The sequence below is a fragment of the Gallinula chloropus genome, assembly GCF_964237585.1.
Source record: "Gallinula chloropus genome assembly, chromosome: 10".
Classification (NCBI taxonomy): domain Eukaryota; kingdom Metazoa; phylum Chordata; class Aves; order Gruiformes; family Rallidae; genus Gallinula; species Gallinula chloropus.
In genome coordinates this window covers 9,436,688-9,464,611 of record NC_140095.1, presented here as the reverse complement: position 1 = coordinate 9,464,611, position 27,924 = coordinate 9,436,688, and the positions used below count along the sequence as shown (strand labels likewise).

At 48.4% G+C, this 27,924-nt stretch overlaps 1 protein-coding gene across 2 annotated transcripts; it reads right to left on the bottom strand.

Moving 5' to 3' along the window:
• Nucleotides 1–56: 56 nt before the first annotated feature.
• On the bottom strand, nt 57–27,214 carry ACSL6 (acyl-CoA synthetase long chain family member 6; the record flags this gene model as incomplete). Of its 2 annotated transcripts, none has more annotated exons than XM_084268513.1 (20): nt 27,005–27,214; nt 25,916–26,030; nt 24,043–24,107; nt 23,522–23,623; nt 23,278–23,377; nt 22,567–22,745; nt 22,086–22,118; nt 20,943–20,994; nt 16,305–16,378; nt 13,469–13,546; nt 10,715–10,849; nt 9,473–9,607; nt 7,270–7,365; nt 6,439–6,511; nt 5,101–5,189; nt 4,470–4,586; nt 4,077–4,220; nt 3,129–3,230; nt 2,621–2,692; nt 57–197 (listed from the first exon to the last, which is right to left on the bottom strand). In XM_084268513.1, the coding sequence occupies exons 1-20, from the start codon at nt 27,197–27,199 to the stop codon at nt 57–59; spliced, it is 2,097 nt and encodes a 698-aa protein (XP_084124639.1). In that variant the 5' UTR covers nt 27,200–27,214. The 2 variants fall into 2 exon arrangements, with proteins under 2 accessions (XP_084124639.1, XP_084124640.1); XM_084268514.1 differs by lacking the exon at nt 13,469–13,546 and adding an exon at nt 13,334–13,411.
• Between the last annotated feature and the right edge of the window lie 710 nt (nt 27,215–27,924).

Sequence of the window (27,924 nt, the reverse complement as noted above, 5' to 3'; positions counted from 1 at the left end):
TATTATTCTAATATTGCTACGAAGTCCATTAATTCAGAAGATTCTTCCCGTGATTTTCAGATGGAGATGCTTGAATATAGCTCTTCTATTTGTTTTTTGAAGTAATCTCTTAGTTCTGGTCTCTTAGCCTTTAACGTTGGTGTCAACAAACCGTTTTGTACTGAGAACATATCAGAGTGAATGTAAATGGCTTTGACCTAAAATAAAGAAGGGATAAATTTACAGCAAAAATTAGGGCCATCACACTCACTGAGCATCACTTTGCACACCAACCTTGCTGTGTCGCTGTGCCTGGTGCCCAGGACACCCCTCCACCAGGTCCCTGGGATTTTCCTCACCTTACCAAGTTTTCAAGGTGACACTAAATCCCTCCATCCACCACCCCTCATCACTCTCCAGCTCGTTTTCCCGTGTCTGCGCTGGCCTCAGAGCCAACCAGTGCAGAAGGGAGCTCTCCAAGAGAGTGAGCACATAAACCTCCCTCCCAGATGAAACCAAGGCCTAAACACAGCATCACCTTTTTAAAGGGGTAGATAATGGCAGGACAAGGGGGATGGATTAAAGCTAAAGGAAGGAAGGTTTAAATTAGATATTAGGGGTAAGTTTTTTACAGAGAGTGTGGTGAGGGGCTGGAACAGGCTGCCCAGAGAGGGGGTGGATGCCCCATCCCTGGGGGTGTTCAAGGCCAGGTTGGATGGGGCCCTGGGCAACCTTGTGTAGCTCCAGGCCTGGAGGTTGGTGTCCCTGCCTGTGGCAGGGGGTTGGAGCTCTGTGATCCTTGGGGTCCCTTCCAGCCCAGACCAGTCTGTGATTCTGCGATTCTATGATCACCACATGCGATCCTGCAACTGTGGCGTTTCACACAGTAGAAAGCCCGTGGAAGAGCAGGGGAGGGAGGGCAGGGAGTTCTGTGAAGAATCATCATCATAATCAAACAGCAAAAGAAAGCAAGCAGCACTGATTCAGCCTTGCAGCACTGCCATAAAGCTTCACACACGCCAAGAGCGTACACGGTGATCATCTTTTAAAGGAGAATTGGTGCTGTTTTACTGGCTAATTAAAATGATATAAAATCATTCGTCCCAGGCAAGCAGGAGTTTACAAGGCTGCCCTTGTTAGCGGCAGTGTCTGAGCACAGCGGGGAGCCTGGCGGCGCAGATGGGAGCGCGCTTTTCCTTCCAGCGTGTGTACAGGACCGCTGGTGTGGGAGAAAGCAGAACACTGCTGCGTGGCTGGTCACAGTCCACTGATTTAAGACAAAATTCCCCAGCCATCTGCTGCTTTTGCCATTCCCCAAGCCTGGTTTGCATTTCATTAGGCTGGGAGTTGCAGGAACATAGACCTTTTAAATTCCCATCAGATGTTATTCATCCTTCCCCAGTAAGCACCACGGTCCAGTTCCTCCCCCAGTGATGTCCTGCACTATTAGCTCTTCCCCAGCTTTCAGAGCCTGCACCCTGGGAGCTACTGGTTGCTGGAGCTGTCGTTTCCATGCTTAGGCCTCCAGCATGGCAGGCACAGAGATGAGAAAGAGCAGCTCTGCCATATAAAGGGGATCCCACTCTACAACAGTCTTAGCCAAAATAGCCAGCCTGGAGTTTGGTTATCAAATGAGGTGTTGCAACAGAGATGCTAATTTTTAAGCCCTATAGTTAGAGATACAAAGCATTTCTCTTCTTAGCTTTCAGAAGGGTGGCAAGGCTTTCCACACTGCTGCATCGGCTGTTAATCCAGACTGCTGCTAGGCCAGACCACACCGGGGTATTTCACACTGTGAAGGCCATGGCAGGAGCAAACCAGACTTGTTAGCCCAGGCAACGATGTGCATTGCAATCTGGGCTTTATAGTGAGCTTTGCTGTTAAATTAATCCCTTTTCACCATCATTTCATTCCAATAACTACCTGAGAAATGAAGACTAACGACTCTATGTTTAATGGTGCTTCTGCTGTGCTCAGATATGGTGTGTCACTCATTACAACCACCACCCAAAAACAGTCTCAAAAAAGCACAAAAAGGTCCTTGCTAATTATATGCAATGCCTAAGCTGTTCATTAGTTTAACAGAAATATGCATTTAGACATTTTAAATCGTGGTGGTTTATTTTTTAGTGGTTTTAATGTGGTGTAATCCATGGCTGATTTCAGAGCTCTCCTCCTGAAGTGTTTGTAGCCCTGTTGCAGAAATATTTACATGAGCACCAGAAAAGAATTAGCACACAGGCTGAAAATCAACAAACCAGCAGCATTTCCTAGGCCAGTTATAAGAATGGTAATTAGTGACCCAGTTTCTTCACAGTGCTTCGGTGGCAGCAGAATCAGAGCCCTACAGACATTTGTCCTGAGCCCTAGTTGTCAGACTGCAGAGATTATCCACATCCTTGGATTAGATTTTTACCTCTGCACTCACAATTTTCATTAAATTTAATTTGAATTTCAAGCAGGAGTGGAATCCCAGCCTATATATATTTTCAAACACCACCTGCCCCTCTCAGAAAACATCGCCTGCAGCTGCAACGAGGATATGTCCTAACAGACCAAACTCCCACAAATCCCCAGTCAATGCAAATGGACCAACTGCCTGTCTGCCCACACCAAATAACATCGAAGTGTTTCATTTTACCTGCTCAAAGGAATGAAGTCCACTCTCCTTACCTAACCGCACCATGTCTTCCATTATCGCTCGCTGCAGTTCCTGGGTTAAAACACAGAAATCCCTCATGAAATATCAGTCGGCCTTGCACCAATTAACATCATTGTTCAGCAAGAAGACACACTTCTGAGCCAAGTCCAAGTGCCTTGTTGGTAATTAATACAGAATTAGCAAATACTCTATTACAGAAGCGTGCAAACGTTAAACTGAAGCGTGGTGATGTTAACCCTGTCCTCAGCATGAAAAGTAAGGTTAGATTTGGAGTCCTTCAGCCACGTGCCAGACTCTGATGTGGAATCATCTCCCACAGGCACCAGTGGGATGATTCAGTGGCACCGGCGTTCGTTAATGTGATCCAACTGCTCACCCTGCTTAATTTTCAGCAAAGAAGTAATTCTTGTCACTGAGGACACCCACTTTAACCACATTATGCCACAGTGAAAAAGTGTCTGTACTACTGATAGATAGGAGGACAAACCTTATTTTTACAGAGTTCTGCATATGTTCCATCAAACCCTCTTTTCCTTGCCCAGCCTGGCATGACTTCAGGATCAGGCACCACAATTCCCACCAGAAAAGCCTGCAGGTGGAGGAGAAGAGAACTGCAGGCAGAAGCTGAACACTGTTTAAGGGCCTACATCAAAGTGAATACACAAGCTGGTTGAATTTGGTACATGTTTAGCACTCCTGTTTAATTACACTAATAATTTGCTAATGTGACACAGCAAAGTATATTTTCAGTGTATATTTTCCTCAGATAAAATGGTTCTTCTGTGGCTGTTCCTGCATTTTCCATCAACTTCTAACACCTTCAGTTGGGTTCATGCTCTGCTTGGATGTTGATTAAGTTTATTTGCACAGCCTATGTTGTTTATACACACACAGTCCATGGGCCTGTGAGTCTCAAGCAGACCCCAGCGCCAAGGGTTGCTGCCAGTGAGTGCAGAGGGGATGACCTGTGATGCTTTCAGAAGCATATGTGTGTGTGTGTAAGCCTGTGAATAAGACATCTTCACTGTATTTGCAGCTGTGAGGGATGAACAGAGCTGTAATTTGGGGAGAGGGGTAAGGCACAAATAGGACAAGACGGGCCAGAACGTGTAGGCCGCGGTTGTGGAGGAGCAGTAGCTTTGCCATCACCTGGCTTACCACAGGCAGCACAGCAAAGGAAAGCGTTACAGACCCAAAGGGGGACACTAAGGCAAATTTTGAGGCGTGATCTTTGGCCACAGCATCCTCCAAGCTGCTTCGGGTCACACCAGCAGCTCAGCCCCTGCATGGCTGCCAGCCAGCTACACAACAGGAAGGAGACATCAGGGGCAAAACCATGGCATGACCCACTCACACTTTCCCCTCCTTCACACCCAGCGCTCTGCCTTCTGGTTACAAAGAACAGAGTCATGTTTTCTGAAACCAGAGTTCTTACCTGCAGGCTGTCTCCATGGACATAGATCTGGGCAACAGGGTCACTGCGGATATAGATGTTCTCTATCTTCTCAGGTGCAATATACTCTCCCTGAGCCAGTTTAAATATATGCTTTTTCCGATCGATGATTTTAAGGGTCCCATTCTGTTAGGAGAGAGAAATAAGAGTTCCCAGAGAAGTTATTTAACCAGAGACTCAGCAAGCAGCCTGCTCTGAACAGAGCTTCTAACACTGCCAGAGCACACTTCACTGGTATATCGAGCTTCCTCTGCAAAATATAACCTTGAGCCTTTGTAAACATCAATCTGCTTGGAAATGTAAGTTCAGCCCTCAAAATTGTATGTGGGATATAATACAATTAACACAGAAACTACAGCTCTGGTCAGTACGCACAGGTAACCATTTCCCAATGTCTCCGGTGTGAAGCCAGCCCTCCTGGTCCAGTGCTTCAGTTGTCTTCTCTTCATCTTTCAGGTAACCTTTGAAAACATTTGGTCCTTTCACACATATCTGCAAAACAGCCAGAGATGCTGATAAACTCGTTTATTAGTCTGCTGTGAAGAGTAACAAGCTAAACAGTGGTGCACTACAATGGAAATACTTTATAGCTTGACTTTATGACTGTGCACAAAAATAAGACATATTGTGTTATAAAATTGCCTCTGGGGTTTTTTTTTTTCAAACCCCATATGAAGTAGGGAATGCTAAAGTGATCTGTTAGAAGACGATTTGCATCCAGCTTGAGATTAATAAAAGTTTAATGTGCGTGCAGTATAGAAACACCAGCGCTGGAGCAATCGCAGCCATTCGGCTCATCTGAGCTGAACTCGTTCGTTTGGTACTGCCACAGCCCCTTATTAATTAACACGTGGCTGCTCTGATGCCAAATCGACATTTTCCTTTCCTGACTAACATGTAACACATGTAACATGCACCTTACAAAGGTAAAATGCTTCTGTAACTACAGAACTACTTAACGCAGCGCTAACTCCTGAGAATTTGATATGAAGATGTGATGTGCTACCTCTCCTTCTCCTTTGGAAGCAAAATAGTTCAGCTCCTCCACATCCTTCAATCTGATTAAGTTACAGGGCAAAGGGGCTCCTACATGACCTGGAAATCAAAGTTATCAAGTCACTTGCGATCAATGATTAGCATTTCATTATTAGTCACTTGCATAGCTGTAGGTACACTGATGTTCCTGCAGGAGCTAGGCGTATTTCCTCCATTTCAGGTTTTGAGCTACTGAACTCCCAAACCTCCTGTTTGGACACAAACTCTGTTTTCCAACATGTTAAGTACATTACCTGGACGAAATAAACCCTTTTTAAGCTTAACGTTATCAAAGCACACCAAGCTCTGGACTCTTGTTTTAATCACGTGGGAATACCATAGTAATAATATGCTGACCACAGTCCCCCCATCCCTACGGCTTTCTCCAGAGATGAATTGAGGACAATGTCTGCTGAAGCTGACAAGCAGCTTGGGGCACTGAGGTGAGCAAACCAAGCCTGTTCTCCCCAAAAGCACCCACTAGGAACAGCGGACTCGAAAGAGAGGAGTCACAACTCTGCAAAGGAGCCGGATCAAAGCGCACTGAGTGAGGATGAGGATGCAGCGTTGGAGCGCCAGCGGTGCTTAGCCCAGTGCTGGGCACGGGCAGCAAGCCCTGGGGCACACCAGTTTGGTTTGAAGAAAACCAAACAGATGGCTGCTTGTACTGGGAGAAGAAAGCACATGCTCTTCTCCAGCCATGGAAAACCTGGATTGGAAAGGAGGGACTGTTTAACTGGCCAGACCCATTAGTACCTGACATCCAGGTTCCTACTAGTATTTATTGGAATATAAAACCCATTTCAAACCATTTTATAAATACTGGTGAGTTATATTGAGAAGAAATCATGCTGGAGTACGTGTATGTGCCATCTGAGCCTTGCTGAGTGCTACTTTTTATCAGATTTTTGTCCAGAGTCAAAAGTTTTGAAATATATAACATATTGAGCAGCAGCAGATCTGTATCCACAGCCTGGGTTTGCTCACCAAGTACACAATGTGTGCATCATTTCCTTGTTCCACACTGCACTGTAACCAACAATCTTCTGAATTCAGCTCCACAGGGCCAGGAATGTGGAGGTGCAAGTCAGAATTAATATTGTTATCACAAATAATAGGTACTACAAATAACAGTATTATTTGCAGTAACAGTATTCCAGATCTCCCCAAGCAAACATTCCCACCATCAGATCCCTGTCTGCCTACTCTGGACTGGAAATTGTTCTCATGGTAGATGTTCCAGCCCAGAATTTACAAAAGAAATGGTGTGTTCCTTTGCTTTCTGGAAGTGGGGGAAGAAGATCATTACCTGACGTCCAGTCGCCCGGGGTGGTGAAGGTGCACCCAGCCGTGCATTCCGTTTGGCCATAACCTTCATAGACCTGGCAAAGAAATGGGTGGCTGAGAGCACTGCCTGAGACATCACTGCTACAGAAGAGACACTCTCATAATCACCTTGTGCTGCCCAGTCTGGTGAGCTAGTCCCACCTGCTGCTGTGCACAGGCGCACGCCTGACACAGGGACACCCTCCCTGGCTCTTGGGGTCTACAAATCTTCATTAACACAGCCATGAATTTACTGTGGCTCTGTGTACCTCAAAACAGTGAGAAGTCAAGTGATTAGCCTGTGAGTCAGGAAGTACTGTACCCCGTGGAGGAGTTTATTAATGGGGAAGAAAAAGGTATTTTCTGTGGGACACTGAAAATAGACCTTGATGAGGAATGGTGCAGCAGACCTTACATGGGTTCAATTGCCATCTGAAGATTGTCTTTCTCCATTTACAGGCAGAAAAACCCTCCCATAACGAAGTTCCCAGCACATGCACAACCACGTTTAATTGCACATGTGCAGCTAAGTGCTGAGAGCAGGATGAGCCTCTGCTTTTCCCTGGCAGCTGCCTGCAGCAAAAGCAGCACTTCCTGCTGCTCACATCCCAGGACCACAGGTCATTCCCACTCCAACCCCACGGCTGTGAGAGCAGAGCTCAGGGGACACCAGGGTGCTGTGCCCCAGCCCCACAGCCACGGCCACATCAAACTTAAATGAAGGTCTGAGGTCTCAACCCATCTCCTCTCTCAAACGCAGCGTGTTTCCTTGCTAGCAGCAAATACACACCTCCAAACCGGCGCAGGAACCCACCTGACACCCGAGGGCCGCACGGAGGAAGCCCAGGACGGTGGGAGAGGCGGGGGCAGCGCCTGTTACTATCATGCGAACGCACCCGCCGAGACTGGCCTGTTCGACAGCAGGAGGAACACAAGAGAAGTGCCACAGGTTATTACAGGGGGCAGAAACAGCAGCACCCAGGAGTATTGATTACACAGAGCTTGCACGGAGCGCTCACTCGGGAATCACAGAGTCGTAGGGACTGGAAGGGACCTCCAGAGATTGAGTCCAACCCCCTGCCAAAGCAGCTCCCTAGGACAGGGCACACAGGTTGGTGTCCAGACGGGGCTGGAATCTCTCCAGAGAAGGAGACTCCACACCCCCTGGGCAGCCTGTCCCAGGGCTCCCTCACCCTCACTGGGAAAAAGTTCTTCCCCAGATTGGTGGGGAACTCCCTGTGCTCCAACTTGAGCCCATTGCCCCTTGTCCTGTCCCCACAGACACTGAGAAGAGGCTGTCCATGTCCCCCTGTGTCCCACCCTTCAGCTATTGATACCCATTGATCAGATCCCCTCTCAGGCTTCTTTTCTCCAGGCTGAACAGCCCCAGCTCACTCAGCCTTTACTCATCAGGGAGACAATAGATGCAGCCATGCTATGGGAGGAGCAGGCCCTGAACCTTTCCTTAGGGATAAAAAGGCAGCTAAATCATCAAAGCAATAACTGTCCCTCTCAGAGGCAGATGTAGTGCCCACAGAAAAATCCATTCCACGGACAGGAGCGAGAGTTTCACATCTCTCAGAGGATGAGCTGCTCAGTCTCACCCATGCTCCCTGCGCCCGGGCAGGCTGCAAACCTGGGGGGGACAGCCTCTGCCTGCATAAAGTGCATCTGGGGCTAAAAATCAGACCCTTTCCCCCTCCACTTCCCTTTGCTTATTTGCACCTCCTCGTTTTCTAATGAATTGGCTCCCAAGGCATCTAAAACAACGCTGCCCCTTTCTCAAGGCAGGTGACCTTCAAATATTTGCAGAGGGTATTACATCGATTCCCGTGTCGCATTGCACTTCTTTTCTCCCCTCCTTCATTTCCTTTTCCTTATTCTAAGAGTGAAAAGAAAAAGCTGGGACAAAAGGAAACAACTCCTGGCTGGGCTGCCTGTCTCGCCAGGCCCCGAATCAATATGCAGCCTGGCTTCCTCATGTCTGGGCTCTGTGTGAACTCGGCTTGCTCTGTGCTCTGAGGACAACTAAGCTGCAGATGAAAAGTACAGTCAGTTTCCTAGTTAAAAATGAAGAGACATGTCTCCAGAGGAGTTATCCAATAAAAAAAAAATAAATAAGTGAAGTAATTGGAGCCTCCTGGGGTAGTACCAAAAACCTGGTTTAAAGCCAAATTAATAATTTTTTTCCCCTTTATTTCTTTTTTCCCTTTTTTTCTTTTTCCCCCCCTTTTTTTTTTTTACCCTGTTCTCACTGGGGAGATGTATGGCACACAGCAGGACATTCCTCTTTCTTTCCCCTTTTGTTAGACCATGATTTACACACGTGTTTCTCTCTACACCCTTATCCTTGTTTTGCTAGGGAAAAAAACAGTTTCAAATATTCCCAACTGAAACCTGTCCCTCGATCCAGTCCTGCCTACAGAGAGCTTGCAGAAATCCTTGGAGCAACATCTCCTTGATCTGGCTCCTCTTTTCACCAGCACCTTCCTGAATTTCATCCCTGGTGGGAGCAGACTGGAGTGGGTTTGATAGCATCCTCTTCCCTGCCCGTAGCTGGGTGTGAGCAGGGAGAAGCCATCTACCATTCCCCAGTCCCCATATTTAAGGAAGGAGGTTACAGCAGCCCTGGCCTGGGGTCTGAGAGCTGCGAAAACCAGGTGCTGTTCTGTGAACAGGTGATTTGTCAGGGCTGCAGAAGGAGCAATGTGGCAAAAGCCAGCTCGCTCTGCCTTGTGTTCCTCCCTTCCCCTCTGGAAAAGTCTCCCCAGTAGAATCGACATTTTGGCATCTTATGCATAGTGTTTAAAAATAAGTACATAAAGAAAATTAACTGTGGCAAAAGTTAATGTAAAAAGTTAGTGGAACAACAAACTGTGCTCCTTTTTTCATTGGATTTTTCACCCTGCTGTTCACTAGTATCAAGTGCCCGCAGTTCAGACTGCACTGGCTTGAAGGGAAACCGTCCAGCACTAGATGTGCTGGCTCTTTGACTTCAGGCTCCTTAAATTGCTTACCTGTATTTTATTAAAGAAAAGCTTGTCCCACAGGCTGTCATTTCGTATGATCCCGTTTCGAACTTCGGCTTTTTTCCGCTTTGCAGCGAACTCCAGAATCCAGCGCTTGAGGGACGTGTCTGCCTGGCTGAAGATCTGTGGGAGCACAGGGTGGCAGGCAGCACAGCACCCAGCAGAGAGGAAACATGGGTCAACAGCCAGAGCCAGGTAGGGTACAGGTACATCAGTTAAATAAGATTACACGGCGGCTTTTGTGGTGGTGGGGGAAATCAGAGGAGTGGTTTGTTTCGCTCCATTCGCTATTGTACATCCTGTTCCTCTGGGGGAACTGAGGGAGGGTGCTGGGGGAGGCTTTGGCTAGATTTCTGTGGTATTTCTGTGTGACTTTTACAACAGGATGCAGTGAAAACCTGAAATCTGAGCAACTAGGAATGAGCAGCGTGGCTACCTGGCAGCTGGAGCAGGTGTTGGTGTGGCTGGTGAGGTGATGGGGGCTGGGGTTAGCTAAGCTCAGACACTAGTGTGAACTACATCTCTGCAAAGGAGAAACCCCCAGTGCCCATCCCTTTAATGAGGCACCAGAACCCCTGACCCAACAGTCCTGACCTTGGGGGAAAATTCAATCAGTAGCTTGTGCTTAAGCTCCTCTTTAGGGGATAAGTCCTCTGAGGAATGAGTGTTCCCAGCTGGTCTAAACAGATTTAACATGATGACCAGACGTGTCTGTCTTAAATACCTTTCTAGACCACCTCTCCAAGATTTCCAGGTCCAAAAGCCAACCTCCCACTTACACTGCCTAAATTCTCACAGTCTTTCTGCAGTCCCCAATTTGCAGCCATCATTGCCACCAGAAAGGGAGAGCCAAGATCCAAAACTGGTTGAAGGGCACCAGAAGTCCTAGAGCATCCAGGCTTGACTGGTGTTTCTGTGATGAGAAAGCCCCTCATCTCTGGGAATGGTACTACTAGTAACCTTGGTGAGAGCAGGGTGAGGGGCTAACGCTGAGGGATTTCTCAGTGACATGCAATAATAGCTGTGTCTGCTGTCTGTGTGAGTCAGTGGGCTACAGAGACTTGGGGATTGGAGCAGCTGGGTGAGTTCCACGGGGGAAGAATGTGTTTGTAGTCCAGCAGAACCAGCACAATCTGCTCGGGAAACCGCTGCGGCTGTGGGGACCCTTCCACGTTCAGTGCTGAAGGGCTGTCAGCTTTATCACTACAGAAAGAGCAGAATGAAACTCACCTTGTCATACATCCTGTTCAAGAGCCGCGGCACCACGGGGAAGATGGTGGGACGCAAGGCTTTCATGTCATCCGACAAGAGGCGGATGTCTCCTTGGAAGAACCCGATCCGCCCCCCGTGGCAGTACACTACAGACTGATGGGAAGAGAAAGGGACACATGGAACATCTTGGAGTTTAGTTCCCACAGCAGAGCATCCCTCCCCAGCACAGAAGTGCCTCTCCTCTAATTCTACACTCCGGGGATGGTAAAAACAGGGCTTTAGGAATATGTATTAAGGTAACAGTGAATTTTGCACTGAATAAAATATATATGGATAGTTCTGGGCACTCTTTGGTGCTGGCAATTCAGCATCCACCAAATTTGCCATTGTTTCTGGCAGAACAAGGAAGCAAAGCTTTTCGAAGGGATTTCCCTTCATCCCCTGCATACAGGGATGGAGAAGTCCGAGTTAGGGTCAGATTCTGAATCAGAACTTCTCCTCTGAAGCCCAGACCTACCATAACAGCTCACAGCATGAGGACCTACTGTCAATAAAGGAAAGTATATTAAGAAACATTGTAAAACATATGGATCAGCAGTCGATTTTTAGATGTTAATACTTTAGTTTTGTTTAAATACAACGATAGAGACTACGTTAGCAGCACAGTGCCTGATCCTGTATCCCAGAAATAGAAGCCCGCTTCATCAAAGGTGCTTTACTTGGATGGAAACTAGAGATCCAGAAGTTTTGTGCTTGAAAAGACAAGAGGCCACGTTCATCAGATCAGAATGGAGCTGGATGTGTGGATGGGCAGGGCGGGCTGCCTGCGGTGAGCCAACTAGCAGCTGAAACAGCAGCTCTGGTAGTTTGTAATACTGCAGAATATAAGTCACTAACTTGGTTAAACTGGTGTTTTATCTGCTCTGCTGCTGCTGGGGAGCACCCAGAGACCAGCATCCCAACCCTGCTCTTAGGGTACAAGCAGGAGGAAGCAGCCTCAGCAATTCTGGGAGCTGAGCCCAACCTTCCTAAGCCTGGACTGGAGCAAGGTCCAATTTACCAGGGGTAAATCAAGACCATCAGCTCCCTTTGGAGTACTAAAATCTTCTTAAGAGGCACCCAGGTCTTTTTGTGCTGCTCCTGAAAAATCTGTACCACTTCTGAAGGGCTCTCACCACTGTCAGCCAGTCAGGGACCGTCTCTCCATCAGCTGAAACCACTGGAATGTGATACACGTGATGCTGGTTTGGCAAACACCACCCTGCCAAACCCACAGTTCACACTGCACGTGCATCCACAGAAAACACAACCAGCCTGCTCACTGGGGACTATTAATAACCACTTAATTTTTAGCTTTCAAGAATTTATCTGTATTATTTTAACAGTAAGTTCCAGGCACTTGTCATGTTGGCTAAAGCTAGGGAGGCTGGCACAGGGTTTGCTGGTCAGAACAACTTTAAAAATTATTCTTTAGCCCCTTTGAAAAAAAAAAAATCTTTATATTAACGAACATTTTTTAGCAGTGAGGATAAACCTGGCTGTTCTTTGGACCCCTGCCCCTTTCCATTCAGCAACATCCTGCAAAAGGACGTTATTTCAGACACCTCTAATTTTCTTTTCCCCATTAGATGACTTTTTAATAACTATATTGCTGTTTGCTGGCAAAGCAGGTTGCCTGAATAATGGCCTCACACCGACTAATTTGCCTTTTAAAATTAGACTTCCAAGTGAAGACAGTCTGGGCTGTAACTCTCCAAAACTTTCATGGACTTTCACTTCCAATTTGCATGTTTTTCAGTGGGGTGGAATATATTATATCTGGCATGTGTGGGAGGCTTATATGTGGATGCTTGTCTGACTCAAAAAGTACACTTTCAGGCCAAACCAGTCCTCCCTGAGGAGTTATGGAGCTGCAGCCAAATCCGGACCCAACCTCCACGTGTTGGATCGCTTTTTGGTTGGCAGCTTCTCAGGGGAGGACTGATGTGGCTGCCTCATCTGCCTCTAACCTCATCTAACACACAGACTACGGCACAAACCACCACCTGGCTTTGCAGAGAAGATGTGACAAGTCAGTTCTGGGAGCTGGCACGAGCCAGCACTTCTCCCTGCCAGCATGCCCAGGGCACGCTGCCTTCCAGTTCGTGCCCACCTTACTACGCCCTGCCAGGAGGATGGTGTCTGTCACCCCACGATCTTGGTTTCCTCTTTTTCAGCCCCTTTCCCTCAAGTTTGGGGTCTTTTTGCAGATCTGGTTGCTTGAGCAGCAGAAGTCTTTCAGCTGATGTATAAAACAACGCCAATTGTATTTACACCATGATACTTGACCCTAGAGGGCTTCGAAAACCTGCTCCAAAGTTGCACAGGTAGGCTCTGTTTGTTGACAAAGGGCCATTTTTCCAGTCATGGAACCACCAGCATAAGTGGGATGGCTCAGGAAACCTCTCCTGGGATCGCTCTGGACTCAGGGCCATGTCACCAAGCCCAGAGGCCGGGCTGTGGTGTTGCACGCGTGGCACTTCTGGAGTACAAGCTTTTTTTAGTGCTATGAGATATCACTGGTTATTTAGTATTTTATATATATGTTTTTGGGGGGGCGTGGAAATAAGATGCTTTCCACTGACACCAGGACCTTACCTGTACCATTCTCTCAAACATGTGTGCTAAAGGCAAATAGGAAATGTGTACATCCTCACAAGTAGGAGACCACTGACTCTGGAAGAAAACACAAGGAGCCCCACGAGGCCTCGTCAGTTCAGGCAGGCTTCTTACCTGGATAACTCTTTCAAACATGTGAGCCAGAGGCAGGAAGGAGATGAGCACATCGTCCTGTCTCGGAAAGATCACTTTCTGCAGGTGAAGGGCATGGGAGACAGAAAGGAAAGAAACACTGACAGGAAGACAACAAGAAAGTCATAAAACAATAAAAGAAAAATGGCACCAGAGGAGCAAAAGGGGAAAGATTGTCAAGAGAGGAAGGGAGCAGCGTACGGAGGGAAGCGTTAAGCCACAGCGTCAATGGAGCTGGGTTAGCAGGAGGAGTAAAGAGCACGGAGATGTACACAGAAGGCGATGGAGAGCTCTCTCCATGACAGGAGGCATATTGTATCCACACAGCTGGACCCAGGGGCTCACCCTGACCAAGAACCCGATTGCTTTCAGCCATGGTTGGCGCTCAGCGGCATGCAGACCCCTCCTGGACATCAGCAGGGCTCTCACATCATTCTGCCCAGAGCCCACCAGAGATTCACAGTGTTACTAGAGGCAAAGCTATACATTTCATTTATTTTTTCCCCTTTTCCTTAGGTCAATCATGGATTTGAATCAGAATATGTTGGAAAAAGCATTGATTGTTCTTCCAGCTGTAAAATTTAATGATTTCTGTTAGTTTCTCATCATTTTAAGGGATTAAAATGTGATTTTAAGGGCGTTATCACTGGGAGGTGCAGCAGAGGAAAAAAAAGAAGGCAAGACTAATTTGGTGAAAATTAAAATGACCCAAGTCTCCAGTTTGCTGAGGTTTGAACAAAGTCTCACAGGCTGGAATAAGCAAAGGCCCTGAGAGCCTTACCTGGTCCATGCCCCAAAAGAAAAGTCACCTCTCCACCTGCATTTCCAAGGTAAGGCTTGCCATCCTCTTACAGATTAGAAAAACCAAGAGCTTGATTACCCAGTAACTTGCACCAGGGCCAATGGGAAATGGGTATAAAAGTCAATTAGCTCGCTGAATTAGCAGCTTATACCCACTTTGCATCTGCACTACTGTGACAGGATCGATAGTCCGTGATCTGGGACACAGGGGTGGGTGGAGGCACAGGAGCTTCTTCCTCGGGGAATGTTTTATTGGAGCTAACTCTGGGCAAGTCAGATTTGGGCATGCCCTCCCAACCATTACCTAGTCAAGTCAAACATGATGGACCATGTGGATGTTCTCAGCATCCCATTTCATATTATTTTAGCTGTCAGTCTGAATTAAACTGTTCAAGCCTGAAAAGCTATTTATACTCTATTTTAAACTGGCTTTGTTTTCTGGAAGCCCAGTAAAGCCATTACCCTCTCTAGCTCTGCTGCTTGCACTGCTTTAAGTGCCCAGGCAATGAAGGGTTGGGTTTTAAATCAGACTGGGATGATGACATGGGATGGGATTTCACTGTTAGCGCTGCTGTCCTGGTGAATGTAAAAATGAGAACAGCTCCTTGGCATTTGGGGCCAGCCATGTAATAAAGCTCCAGGTACGCCTCAAAAGGATGTTTCTTTGAGAAAAAATAATCTCTAAGCAAAACTGGCACAAGTCTATGTCAACAGCAAATCTACAGTGCTTCCAGCTTCAGGGATCGCACTGGGACCTCTTCCAGGCATCCTGATGGCTGGGGTTAGGCATTGCCCTCACTGGGGTGACTGGCTCTGAGCAGTTGCGCTCTCACCAACAATACTCCAGTGACAGGCGATTGAATTTACAACCATTCACACCAGACTTACATCTCAATCTGGTACCTTTGGGATTAATCAGAGTCCCACTGCTGTCAGCGAATGCTAAATCCTTTTCCGTGGGCTGGTCCTGGAAGATGCCCAACTTCCCTGAGCTCCCTCTGAATCAGTTCTCGTCCAAAATAAACCTTCCTGCCCTTTGAAGTTCAGGAGTTTCTACACATCAGCTTTCAGTCATGCTTCTTGCTGCCTCTGAACCCAGTGAAAGCTCCACGCTGCAGCCAGCTGTGGTATGGCCATTTCAAACTGGGAATGCCTGGAGTCACAACCCCATGGATGCTCGAACATCTCTCACATCACACGTCCAAGTTTCTTTACAACAGTGGTCTGGAACTCTCAGAAAGGTCAAGGATAATAACACTGTGGTATTTTCAGCAACAGCAATAAGACCAGCAAGGTAACAAACACATCTCACGTGTTGAGTGCCACTTTAAAGAACTACCTGTTTACTACAAGTAGTAGATTCTTTAGATTAGCTAGGTACAAGCTGCCTAAAATCCTTAATATGTTGGGCTAATGGAATTCTGCTTCCTATATTGTTTGTAAACACAAGTTTACACTTTGCATGAAACATTATAGGGGTCCTTGGCCAGCACTATGCTTTTGTAAAAATACATATTGCAGAAACCAAGATATACTTAATTATCAGTTAAATTAACCATGCTTATAAAAATATATATGTGCTTTCATATATATTTCATATATATTTACACAAACAGTCACACACACACACACACACTTCATAGGCAGAGAGCTTTCAAATACACTATGGCACTGTGTGGGCACAAAGAGCACGAGTAGACCCCTGTACTCTTTTTGAAGCACTAGTTACAACCATACAGGGCTTGTCTGTGCTCCTGCTTCATCAAAAGGAGTAAATTAATTGATCACAGGAGCCAACATCACTCCTCAGAACCATGCTGTGCCCCGGAGAGCCCAGGCTGGAAAGGGGATTTAATGCCCTGCAGTGCTGTAACTCAGACTTGCTCCCATCTCCATGGATTTGGCCCTCAGAGTAAGAGAATTTTCAGCTCTTATCTGCAGAAGCACACTTCCAGCCCATGCAGGGACACAGCATCACCCCCACGGCCTGCCACATATTCTACATCAGGGTATTCACCTCTGTCACTTTCAAAAAGCCTGAAAAATCAGCAACCACGTTCCCATGAGTCAGCATAGCACCTTTGGGGTTTCCTGAAAGGAAACAGAGAGTGATTTCAAAAGATGAGACAGTAGGTCATTTCCTAAAGCTTAAGAAAAACACACACCAAAAAAACCTGTCACAAAGAAAAGCAGTAAGTGGCTAAAACATTAAAGTTCCCTTTTTGAATTTTAAAGCTCACCTCTATATTTTTGCAGTGATTTGGGGGCAGTTAGGGGCACCAGAAGCACTTCTTTCCATACTCAAAATGATACTGAGAGCATGAGTATTTGTACTGGAGACTGAACAAGGGTTTCCACCAGAAATACCCCAACTGCAATTTATGGGAGCACTCAGATGGAGCCGCTCAATGTTCCCAGCCTCCCCAGGAGGATTTATTTCATGCAGATTTTTGATTAAGAATGATCTTAAACACCACCAAACCCCATTTAAAAGGCTGTTAAGCTCTTACTCAGCCAGTGCACTGGATAACCTGAACAATGCAGGGTAAAAAAGGCAATATATGGTACAAATTAGGCTACAAGACCACCCTATGTGACTGCAGTTAAGGGAAGTCATTGTCAGCAGCAGGGCAGAAGTGTCCCAGAGATGGGGACAGGGAGCTGGCAAAGCCTCGACAGATCTGCCCAGCTCTGAGTGCTGCGCCTGCAGCGTGTCACCCACGAGCAGCTCCACGCTGTCAGCATCAGCTTTGGGACTTTGGGGCTTTTCTCTTCCAGGCCAAGCATCCTCCTTCACACCTTAAAGGGATTTTTGGATTTCACTTCTGTTCTTACACAGAGCCAGCCTCTCCTCTCTCTCCAGTGTGTTGTTAAACAGGTTGGTTTAACTCTGTCCCACCACTGTAGCAGAGCTCCTGCATGCTGTGCGGAAGCAGATCGGAGGGGCTTTGCCAGCCCCGGCACAGCAGGCACAGGGGTGTCTCCAGCAATGCTCTTACAGTGAACGATGGATGCAACAGCCTCACAAAGCTGTCAGACAGAATTTCACAAGGAAGGGGCAATGGTGCTTAATCCTCTTGGTTTCAGAGCAGCTCACAGGCTGTGTTGCTGGCAGTGCCACTGACGTGGCACAGCCTGGCAGCACCAAGCCCTGTGCCGTGCCAGCTTCACCGACACCACTCCTACCAGGCTGTCAGGTAATTAAATAAAGGCCCAAACATACCAGGAATTGCTGCAGACATTTATTGCACTACTACAGCAGGACATCTCGAACACAACGTGCTTTACCAAAACCCCTCACTTGGCATTCCAAGAGCCTTCAAGTAACTCAGTGCCAGGACCTGCCGTGACCTCACGGTTGTTCCTCTCTCGAAGCTCAGAGGTGAAGGTAGGGCTGACATCCTCACAAACCACAACTGCTCCTGTCCCAATGTGTTGTGCACACCCAGACAGACTGGTGGGCACCAGCTCAGCCAGGCAGCTTGTGTTTTGAGGTGCTTATTTTCACAGCTGGGTGCACACATGGATCCAGACCTCAAGAAAACTCAGTAAGCCAACGTAGGTTGTAAATAGCAGCAATCCAGAAACTGTTGGTGTCAGTTTAGATGTGGCTGGCCAAATCTGCGTGCTTGGCCCCTGCAGTTCCACAAGCAGCCATACCCAGTGTTGCACAAGTGTCTCTGTGAGGAGAAGACACGTTCAGCACTGGTTTGGAGGTTCAAACCTGCACCCTCCAGCTGACCCAACAGCAGATCTGGCTCCTGCACCCTGACACAGCTCTTCAGGCTTCTTGGAAGATTTCTCAGATGCTTTCAGACCTCAGGCTCATTAAATTACTCCACCTCTGACTTTTATTTTTAATACAAAACCAGCACCTCTCCTCAAATCGCCGTGAGGTGCCTGGCAGCAGTGTGAGCATCCTGACTCCTTCTCCAGTGTCCTGCCTGCAGCAGGTTTGGGGTCCCAGACAGACAGTGGTGTTAATGGTGTCAAAGCAGAACAGTGGTGTTAAGAGCCTTCACCAGGAGAAACCCAGAACAAACCATGTTCCCACAGGCGAGCCAGAGTTTTGTGGGCTGGGGGATTCCTGTCAATTCTGACCTCCTTTAGCTCTTCTGTCTGGAGAGTCAACCCTGCAGAGCCGGTGCCTCTTGCTACAAGCCCTCTCCCAGAATTACCACTTTGAGAGAAAAAGGTTGGCAGTGATCCTCCTTCTCTTATTAAAAATCTGGGCCAGAGCTGCACTGCTGCTCTTGGGTTGGAATTTCTTGGGAAGACACATCTCAGGAGGACACATCTCATGAGCATCTGGTTACGGAGGCGACTGCACTGCGATCCCAGGCAGTTAACAGCCCTGAGCACAGCTGATGCCAAGCTGGTTTGACAGTTCCCGTAAGCAACAGGAGGACTTTTCCCACAGGGTAGCTGGGCATTTCAAGCAGCAGCTCCAGCACTAACTCAGGAGTGTGATGGTTTGGGATGTAAGCACTTTCCTCACCCTGGGAGCCTTCGGGAGTCACGGGTGTGCACTGGGAGGTTGTAAGAAACCACTGAGAAGCAATTTTTATCCAAGTGGTTACAGGTGGATCCTTAAGGAAAGGATAGTTTGCTTTTCTGAAGAAGCCAGCATGAAAAACCGTGTTCTGATGGTTTGGGGACATCCAAGTGCCTTCGGCCCATTCGTGTATGAGTGCAGATGGTTTTTTGGTACCATGATAAAAGTTGGTCTTGTGATTTGAGCTCAGTGATCTCAGTCTCTCTCTTCAGCCTGTGGAGGCATTTTGTTATCTGATCCTATTAAAGAAAAAGTACATTAAAGTCCACTTCTCTGTGTGTTGTTTTTATAATCAGCTTCTAATTCTACAGCTTCCAGGTTACAAACTCCATAGCAAAGACTTATTTCACACCGTACAACAATATTTGGAGCCCTTCAGAATTGAAAAAACACCCCTGAAAACACAAAAAGGTTCTAAATCTGGTCACTGAAAATACCCTGACATGGGCTACATGAAACACCAAGCCTTTTGTGTGTGGAAAACAGACCTGGGGGGTGATACCACCTCTGGGAAAGCCAGAAGGTGAGGTGCAAAGTCCTCCACAGGCTGGTGGTTCACAAAGCCCTGCTCTGCAAGAGTTTCGTTTCCAGATGATCTGCAGGACTTGAAACCTCTGGTTTGGATGGGCAAAAGCAGCCAAGCTCCCTGGTTGTCCTATTTCTGTAACATCACACATGTTCCTAACTGGCCCCTGACTGCATCTGTAAGTAAAAGGACAATTAAAACCCCCTTTTTCTACTCAGAATTTCTTATTTACAAATAAAAATGGCAACAAAAACGTGACTTGAAAAAAATCAACTGTGCTGTGCTTTGAAATCACACCCCATAGCCACAGGCACAGGTCCTTTGGGTTCCTACAGTGCCCGTTTGTGCTCGGGCACAGCCAGAGCTCACAGCGTTACACAGCTCCTGTGATGGCTGTATCCTGCAGTGTGTTCCCACTGCTGGGAGCGAGCAGCATCACGGGCTCCTCTCACACAGCACACTGCCCAGGGTACTCCAAAGGGCATTTCAAAACTAAGGTGAAAAGAAAACCAGCCCACAAACAAAGCCACCGAACACATGCTGAGTGTGTACTTGGAGCTGATGAAGCAGTTGCCTACCTGATCTGCGGTACAGGTCTTCTCCAGGAGGTGGAAGATAAAGATGTCCCCTCTTCCTCAGCCTAACCTGCAGGCTTTGTGCTCTGCAGGCTGAGCAGCACGAGCAGCTCCCTTCCTGGAGGGCAGCTTGGGCTCAAGCGGCATCTTCTGCTTGCCTAAATGAGCGGAGGAGGCCAAGTCGAGGATGCTTTGGGGTAGGACCAAGTGTCAGGCCATCCCAAGAGCAACGATGAGCTGCTCCAGCAGTTCCTAGAGCAGGGTCCTTCCCCACAGGCAAGTATAAAAGTAGTTTCCCAAGCAATCCTGCCTCGTGCCTGCTGTTTGCCTGTCTGTTTGTCCTGCCCGTATAGCTTTCTGGTAGATGTGGCAGAGGCTGAGTTCTCAAGAGCAGGAAATTCCTGCAAGCTGCATGAAAGCCAGGGGCTAGAGAGAGGAGAAGGCTCTGCTGCTGGTAAGCACAGGCAGGATAACCCTGCTGCAAGGAAAAGGGGCCAGCAGCACACCTGTACCGGCAGCGTGGGCTGCCAGGGCTTGTCCCAAGGAGATGGGCAGTGTGGGAGCAGGCTGAGCCACGCTGCAGAGGACACAGCGGCGCTGAGGATGTTCATGTGCTTGGGATACAGAGAGTGGAAAGCTGAGGACCTGCATTTCTTTTTTTAAACATCTGCAGAAGATAAATACCCATCAATCAAGCACTTCACGATGACACTGAGAAATGGGAAGCAGAAGCACAGGGAGGGGGGAGTCCAGGCAACTGCAGAATCATACCCCCAAAAAGTGTCTTTCAGGGAATTCAAATGAAAAGTAAACAAATAACTATGCTTAATTTGCAACCTACAGAAGCATACTTACATGTATTTTCTTAATTATTAAAAATGCATAGAAATATCACTGCTATATCAGTATATCAGCATGTTTGTGCATACCGAGGAGGGATTAATAATTCATTTAATATTCAGTTCTAATATTCTGAGATTAAAATGCTGCTGGTTTTACCTGTAGTGCCACTAGTAAAACAGACAATGGATAGATCTTCTGGACGAGGAGGCTAGAAACACACAAGCAGAGTAAGAGTATCACATCAATCAAGTGCAGAAGGGTCCATCATAGACTTGTCATTGTAAGCTAGAAGATCAAACCAATTACATTGCAGCTTTGCCATAAAAAATCCCAATTTTCACCCCCCTTGGCAAATATAAAAGACCATCATGAAACTTTTTATTGGGTTTCCTCAGCTGATGCAGGTTCTGTTCCTCCCTCGTGTGTTTGCTCAGCTGCATTAAGGTTGTGCTTTAGTGTAAGAAGCCTTGGGTGGAATATTTGGCTCTCAGTTTGCATTCTCCAAAACACCATCTATACCTGTAGGTGATGGGGAAAATTTGGGACAACATACTGATTTCCAGATAAATTCTGGAAACATGTAATTATCTGCAATAGGAGGGAACAACTTCCCCAAGCTGCTAATTGCTCCCGTTTCCAGGCACGTCCCCATACTCCCAGCACTGCCTGTGCTGTTTCCAGAGGCTGCTTTTGAAAGCATGAACAGCCCCTGAAAAATCACAGTGCAGCTTTCAGTCGCTGCCCCAGAGAAACACTGCCAGGTGGTGTTTCTGAGCTGTGGAAACCCCACTGGAAAGCCCAGGGTGCAAACACGTTCCTGCGGTGCCGCCTGGGTAAGGTAGTGGAATTAGTGTGGCTTAACAAGGGCATTTAATTACTGTCCCGTTAACGCCTTCAGCAAGGATGAGCTCTTGGTTAAGTGTCCCAGGCAGAAGGCACAAGGCAAGGGCTGCACACCTCTGGCGGATGGTATCGACAGTCCCAGGGCTCCTTCACCACCTCCCACATAGAGAGGGGGGGTCACTGAGCACTGCCCTGAACACACACCAGCGTCCTTCCGTCCAGCAAACTGAATCACAGACTTGTAGGGGTTGGAAGGGACTTCCAGAGATCATTGTGTCCGAACCCCCTGCCAAAACAGAGTCCCTGGGACATATCACACAGGTCGGCATCCAGATGGGGCTGGAATATCTCCAGAGAAGGAGACTTCACTCCCCCCTGGGCAGCCTGTCCCACCAGCAGCAGTGAAATAACTGTAACATGGTCAGCAGCAATTTTAAGTGGGAAAGAAACACTCACCACAGGCACGTGTCGGCTCTCACGGCCACAGTCCTGAAAGAGATTGAAGCAACCAGCAGTTAGTGGGAATGACTAACCTGCTAGTAATCTGCAGATTGCTAAGGGGGAGTGAGCTAGGGCAGAGTTGTGGCTAACAGCTTTTCTATCTAAAGCTTCTGGCATTAGCAGGAATGCCATCCTTGGATTTCAAGTAGTCCTTGGGTTGGCTGAACTGGATCCAGGCTGTTTCAGCTTATATATATATAGGACAGTGTCTGGAACAGCAACCCCCCTTTGCAGGCTTAACTCATGGTGATACCTTATTTGAGCAGGAAGGTTGGAAATCTCAGCTCTCTTGTCAACAAGTAACACTAAGAGGCAACAGCCCTGAGCATTGGGATTATCAGCCACAAGCTGCTCCCCACACACTGAACCTGCCACGTGGTTCCCAAGTCCCTGTGTGTTCTACTGGCTGGTAGAAGGAGAGGGAGAGCAAACTCACCTCCACCTCCTGCATGGTCTGGATGCGAACCCCACAGCACCTCCCTCGCTCCGTCAGCTCCTTCTCAAAGGGGTCCATCAGGATGATGGAGCTCAGCCCTGGTGTTTCTCTCCTCTCCACGTGGTCGAGGAGTATTCTGGCTTTTTCAGGCTTGTCACAAATGACTGTGGAAATGTCAGCTGGAAGGAAAGCAGCCAGAGAAGTTGGTACAAGTCTTTTTCAATGCAAGACTGGCTGTTTGCTCATAGCTAGCATTGTATCAGTTCTGATACTCACTTCAGGCTAACATTGTGAATCCTAAAATATAACATACATTTCTCTTAGAAAATCACTGCAATTTTAGCTAACCTAACTCACTGCCAAAGCTGTAGCCCACAGCTACAGTTTTTTTCTGGGATTGAGTTCAAAATGCTGAAATTGCTCATTGTAGGAGCTAAAAAAAATCCAGGAGGCAAACCATGAAGCAGCACAGGAGTGGGTGGCTGTGGAGTGATTCCTGCTGCCAGAGCAGCCCCATCCATAGCAGTGCACAACCAGGCACGTGGGAAAGGCAGCAGAGCCAGCCCTGACCCAGCGTGGGGACACGCAGCTCCCCAGAACCTCCCTAAGTGACTTCAAGACACTCAATGAGTAAAATCACCTGCTTTTTGGAAAAGAGAAGAAAACAAACCATTCTGAGCAATGAAACTGGATTCGGAGTTCTGGCTTTACCTGTGTTGACAATGTAACGGATGGCTCCAGGACCTAAGGTGTCGTAGAGGGGAACCACCACCATGGAGTAGGTGTAGCAAGCCAGCTCGGAAATGATCCACTGCCAGAGGACATCAAAGCACAAAGGTGAGAAGGGGGCCACAGAAACAGATTTAATGCACTTGAGAACAACCTTCAAGGATAAAGCAAGCTCCCAAGTCAGGAACATTAGGAATACAGCACCAAACTGAACTTCAAAGCTCACCTCTGGACGGTTCTGAGCAAAGACCCCAATGAACTGCTTTGTGGATGGCTTGCAGCCCTGCTGAAGAAGCCCTGAACCCAGAGCTTCTGCTCTTTCAGCCACCTGGAATTTGGAGATTAAAAAAACCCACATAAAAAGGAGGAATAGAACGATACCAAACTAAGCAAAGAGTTGGCTTCTACAGGGAGGCTCTCAAGTTGTATTTGCCACCCAACCGCCTAATCATTCACGTTATCACGAGCCACTGACTACCAGCTGACCTCTGGTTGGCAATGCCCCACAGCTCTGAGCATGTCAGTGCCACTGTCAACAGTGACCTAACAGCATTGAGCCAGTGCCCAAAAGCTGACACACCTCTAGAACACCAGGACGTGCCCAGCCGGGGTAACTGAGAGCCCTCGCACGCTATGGTAGCAACCTCCTGGACTAGCGCCTGTGTGTCACCGATGGGCTCCTTATCACCACCCTGTTCTGCTGGGCATGGGGAGAGGACTGTGCAGGGGGGGTCATTTCCAGCTCACCTCCTTGTAGGACAGCCACTGGTAGGGCTGCTTGGGCTTCCTGAACCCCAGGCAGGGGCCGTTTTCTGGAAGACACAAGCAGAGATGACGGAGTTACAGGGGCAGTGCCAGGAGATGACGTGCTGCCCAGTACCAGGGGACACAGCAGAGCCCCCCAAGGGTGAATCCACTGTTATCGGGGCCAGCTCTCATGCCTGGGGCAGAGCTCACAAGCCCAATCAAATCAAACACAGGAGAGCAGCTAATGGGAGACCAGCAGCTGGGATGTCCCGCTTCAGTCCTCCTCCCCGAGCTGCAGAAGGGACAGGGGCACTTTGCCCCCAGAGAGTCTCCTTAAAAGACACTTCTCCAAAGGTAGCATGAGCATCAGTGTCTGATGAGGCCTTTCATCCTAAACACCAGCTCCTGCTGCTTTCACTGCCTGTGGATTTAAACTCTTCAAAGAGAAAACTGCTATTTTTAGCCCAGCCCATACTTCAGGGGAGGGCAAGAGGACTATTTGAAAAGTTTAATTAATTTGCTAACTGTACTTACCTGTGGAAGATCCATCCCACCATATACCCACTGAGTTTAGTTATTATCCTTGTCCTGGGGGGTGGAATATTTGCAGTTCCATCAAGGCTTTTGGTGGTACCCAAAATAAGAATCCAGCCATGAAACTGTTGCATTCCAGGTGGGAAGTTGTAAGTAGTGAACATGGAAATAATTAAGACAGAGCAGGGAAGAGTCATCGTGCCTCTTTTGAAGCAGGGAATGATGTCTCACGAGTGCATGACAGCTCTTTGATGGCCTGATGGATCATGGGGTAAGGGTGATGGACTGATACACCACACTCAGCTTTCCTAAGAGCTTTTGGCAGGGTCAGGGATAAAATAAAAGGTAAGCTGGAGGAGTTACTGATGAAAAGGCAGCAACAAGCAGAAATAGGTATCAAGGAAGAGCTCTGTTGGGTTCCACAGGTCTATGCCTGGATCCATTTAATGCATTCATAAATGTTCTGGAAATGAATAATGTATGATGAGCTTTGCTGATGCTGCAGAATTCAGGATGTTAAACTGTCTGCCAGTGGTGGCAAAAAGATCTCGTGGTACCAAGAGACTGCACAGTAACATTCAATGGTGTTATGGGCAAAATAATGCATGTTGCAAATAATCACCCTAATTAGAACCCCCATGCTCCAAAAGCAGCACCTGTGATGCAGAGGCTGCAGCACCCACCCTGCTCCTCGCTGGGCCTCCTCCTTCCTTGGCCTCCACTCCTTGGACCTCCCACTCTCCCGGCTTCTGTCCCTCAGGCCTCATACCCTGCTTGGGACTCCAGTTCTGGGTCTCCTTTCACTTTTTTCCCCCCACTCTGTTGGCGGCCACTCTTTGGGCCAGCCCTTCCCTGAGATGTCCGCTTGCTGGGCTTCCCACACCTGTTGGGCATCCCACTCTCTGGTCCTCCCAATTACCTTCTCCCTCCCACACCTCTTTGGCGTCTCTACCTTGTTGGGTTCCAACATACTTTTCAGCCTCTACAGCTCATTGGACTCCCAGACCTTTCTGCCTCACATACCTCATCAGCTTCCACAGCCTTTCAGCCTCCCATGCCTTCATAAGCCTCTACAACACATCGGTCTCCCACTCTTTCATCAACCTCTATAGACCCTTGGCCTCCCAATACCCTTCCAGCCTCCCACTAATTGGGCCTCAACACTTGTAGTCCTCTCACACATTTTTTGGCCTCTAAACTCTTCTGGCCTCCAACACATAGTAGTCCTCTATAGTTTTTGGGGCTCCCACACTAAGGGCTTTGAGCCTCTCAGACCGCTGGGATCTCTGCGTCGTCTGGTCCCCATCTCTCCCAGGCCTCCTGGTCACCATGCTCTCACCGGAGATGCTGAATCCCCTCCTGAAGACCTCGTACATGGTCCTGGCATCATCATAGTAGTGCGTCAGCAGCTGCGGGCTGTCCCCAATCACCGACCGGCGTGCCCCGTCCAGGCCCTGTGTGACATGACATGACACGATGTGACACAGCCATCAGCACTGTGTGATGGGCAGGAGATGGGGAACCCCCAAACCATAAAGCAGCACCCCCCCCCTCCAAATGCCAAAAGCACCTCTACAGGCATCATCAGGCTCCTGTCCCAACACCCAAAGAGACCTGAGAGGTGGGACATCCACCTTGGTGCCCCAGTAACATGAAGAACCAGCTGCCCACAGAGCAGCACCTCACTGGGCTCGTTGCCACGGGAGATGGTTGATATTTCCCAAGGAGATTTGAGGGGGAAATTGTAAATCTGCAGGTAATGGAGTGGGGATGTGCTGGGGGAGCAGCTGCTCTGCCCTTCACAGGTCCCCAGAATCAGCACCACGGGCACCTTCTCGAGGACACGCAGACCAGCACAAAGGACAGACCACAGCAGAGGCCAGGCCTGAAGGCCTCAGATATTCATTTAAGTGGAAACGATTTTCAGAATTATTTCTGCTCTTTAAAACAGAGCAGCTTCATTAAACTTTAAAATCCTTCACAAGCATGAGAATGAATAACTCCTCGGCCTCTACGTGTGGGCTCCAGCCCGCTTCCTCTTATCGCTATGAAGTTCACAGCAGCAGCCTCAGTAACGGGCAGGCACAGAAGGGCCGGCTGGTTTGAGGTGATATATCAGCTACTGCTGCAGCTCTGGGCCTGTAACTTTCAGTCATGGATGGTAAAGCAAAGCCAAGACCAAAATGTTACTGAAAATCTAAGGGAATAAAGTAACAGGCTGCGTTACAGAGCTCTGCTTTGCAGGAAAATGTGAATTCAGGACTGAAGCCATCCCTGGCATAGCGTATTGCACAACTGACTTCAGGATGGGGTTGGAGAGCCCTCAAAACAAACAAAAGCACCTCCTGGCACCCCCCTGCGCTCCTTTCCAGGGGTGCAAACCTGAGGTGAACCCCAGCCTCTCCATCCGACGTGCCCCTGGCCTCACCTCGACTTCCTCTGACTGCATCCGCAGGTCGCAGGGCGGCTTCACGGCCTTGGGCCGGCTGGCAAACCAGTAGGCGACGACAGCCGCGAAGGCACCGATGCCCACCAGCGCCGTGGCCGGCAGGTTGCGGAAGAACTGGCTGAGGTCATCGAACTCGGGGAGCCTCAGGCTCCGCAGGATTTCCTGAGCCTGCATCTTCTCCACGAGGGAAACAGCAAACTCTGCAAGAGCCAGAATCACAGAATTGTAGGGGCTGGAAGGGACCTCGAGAGATCATCGAGTCCAAGCCCTGAAGGACGCGCTCAGGTCACGCTGCGGGGTGGGCACGGGCAGCATGGGTCTCTGTGTGGTGAGGGATGGGGAGAACGTGCTTTGCCTTGGCAGCCACAGCGAACACACTGCTCGGCTGACCCACGGGGCTGCCTACCAACGTCCACCTTAACAGCATCACCTGTGGAAGAGATGTGAGGAAGGAGGAAACACCCGTAACAGGGTGAGTGGGAATGAACTGCTCACTCCAAAGGGCAACGGAGTGAAAACATAAGTTAGGCAAAGCAGCTGCAGTTATCTGTAGCAGCCAGATGCTGTGACAAGCCCTGGGATCCAACTACAGCTGTATCCTCAGGGGTACAGGAGCTTGTTCTGCCATCCCTGAGCAGAATGGGGCTGTGGGAAGTGGGGGCATGCTGCCTGCTCCAGCTGCAAGCCCTTGGCTCCCGTGGAGCTGGGCATATTGAGCCACAGTGTGCCAAGCACTGAGCGACTGTGCTCTGAACCACTTTCTGCTTCATGTTCTCAGCTTGGAGATCCTTGTGGTTCACATCAGGGGAAAACAGATCATGCAAGCCAAGGAAAGTTTCCTTTCATCACTTAGATGTTTCCTGGAAGAAAGAGCAAGTGACTGCAGATAAGGGGGTGCT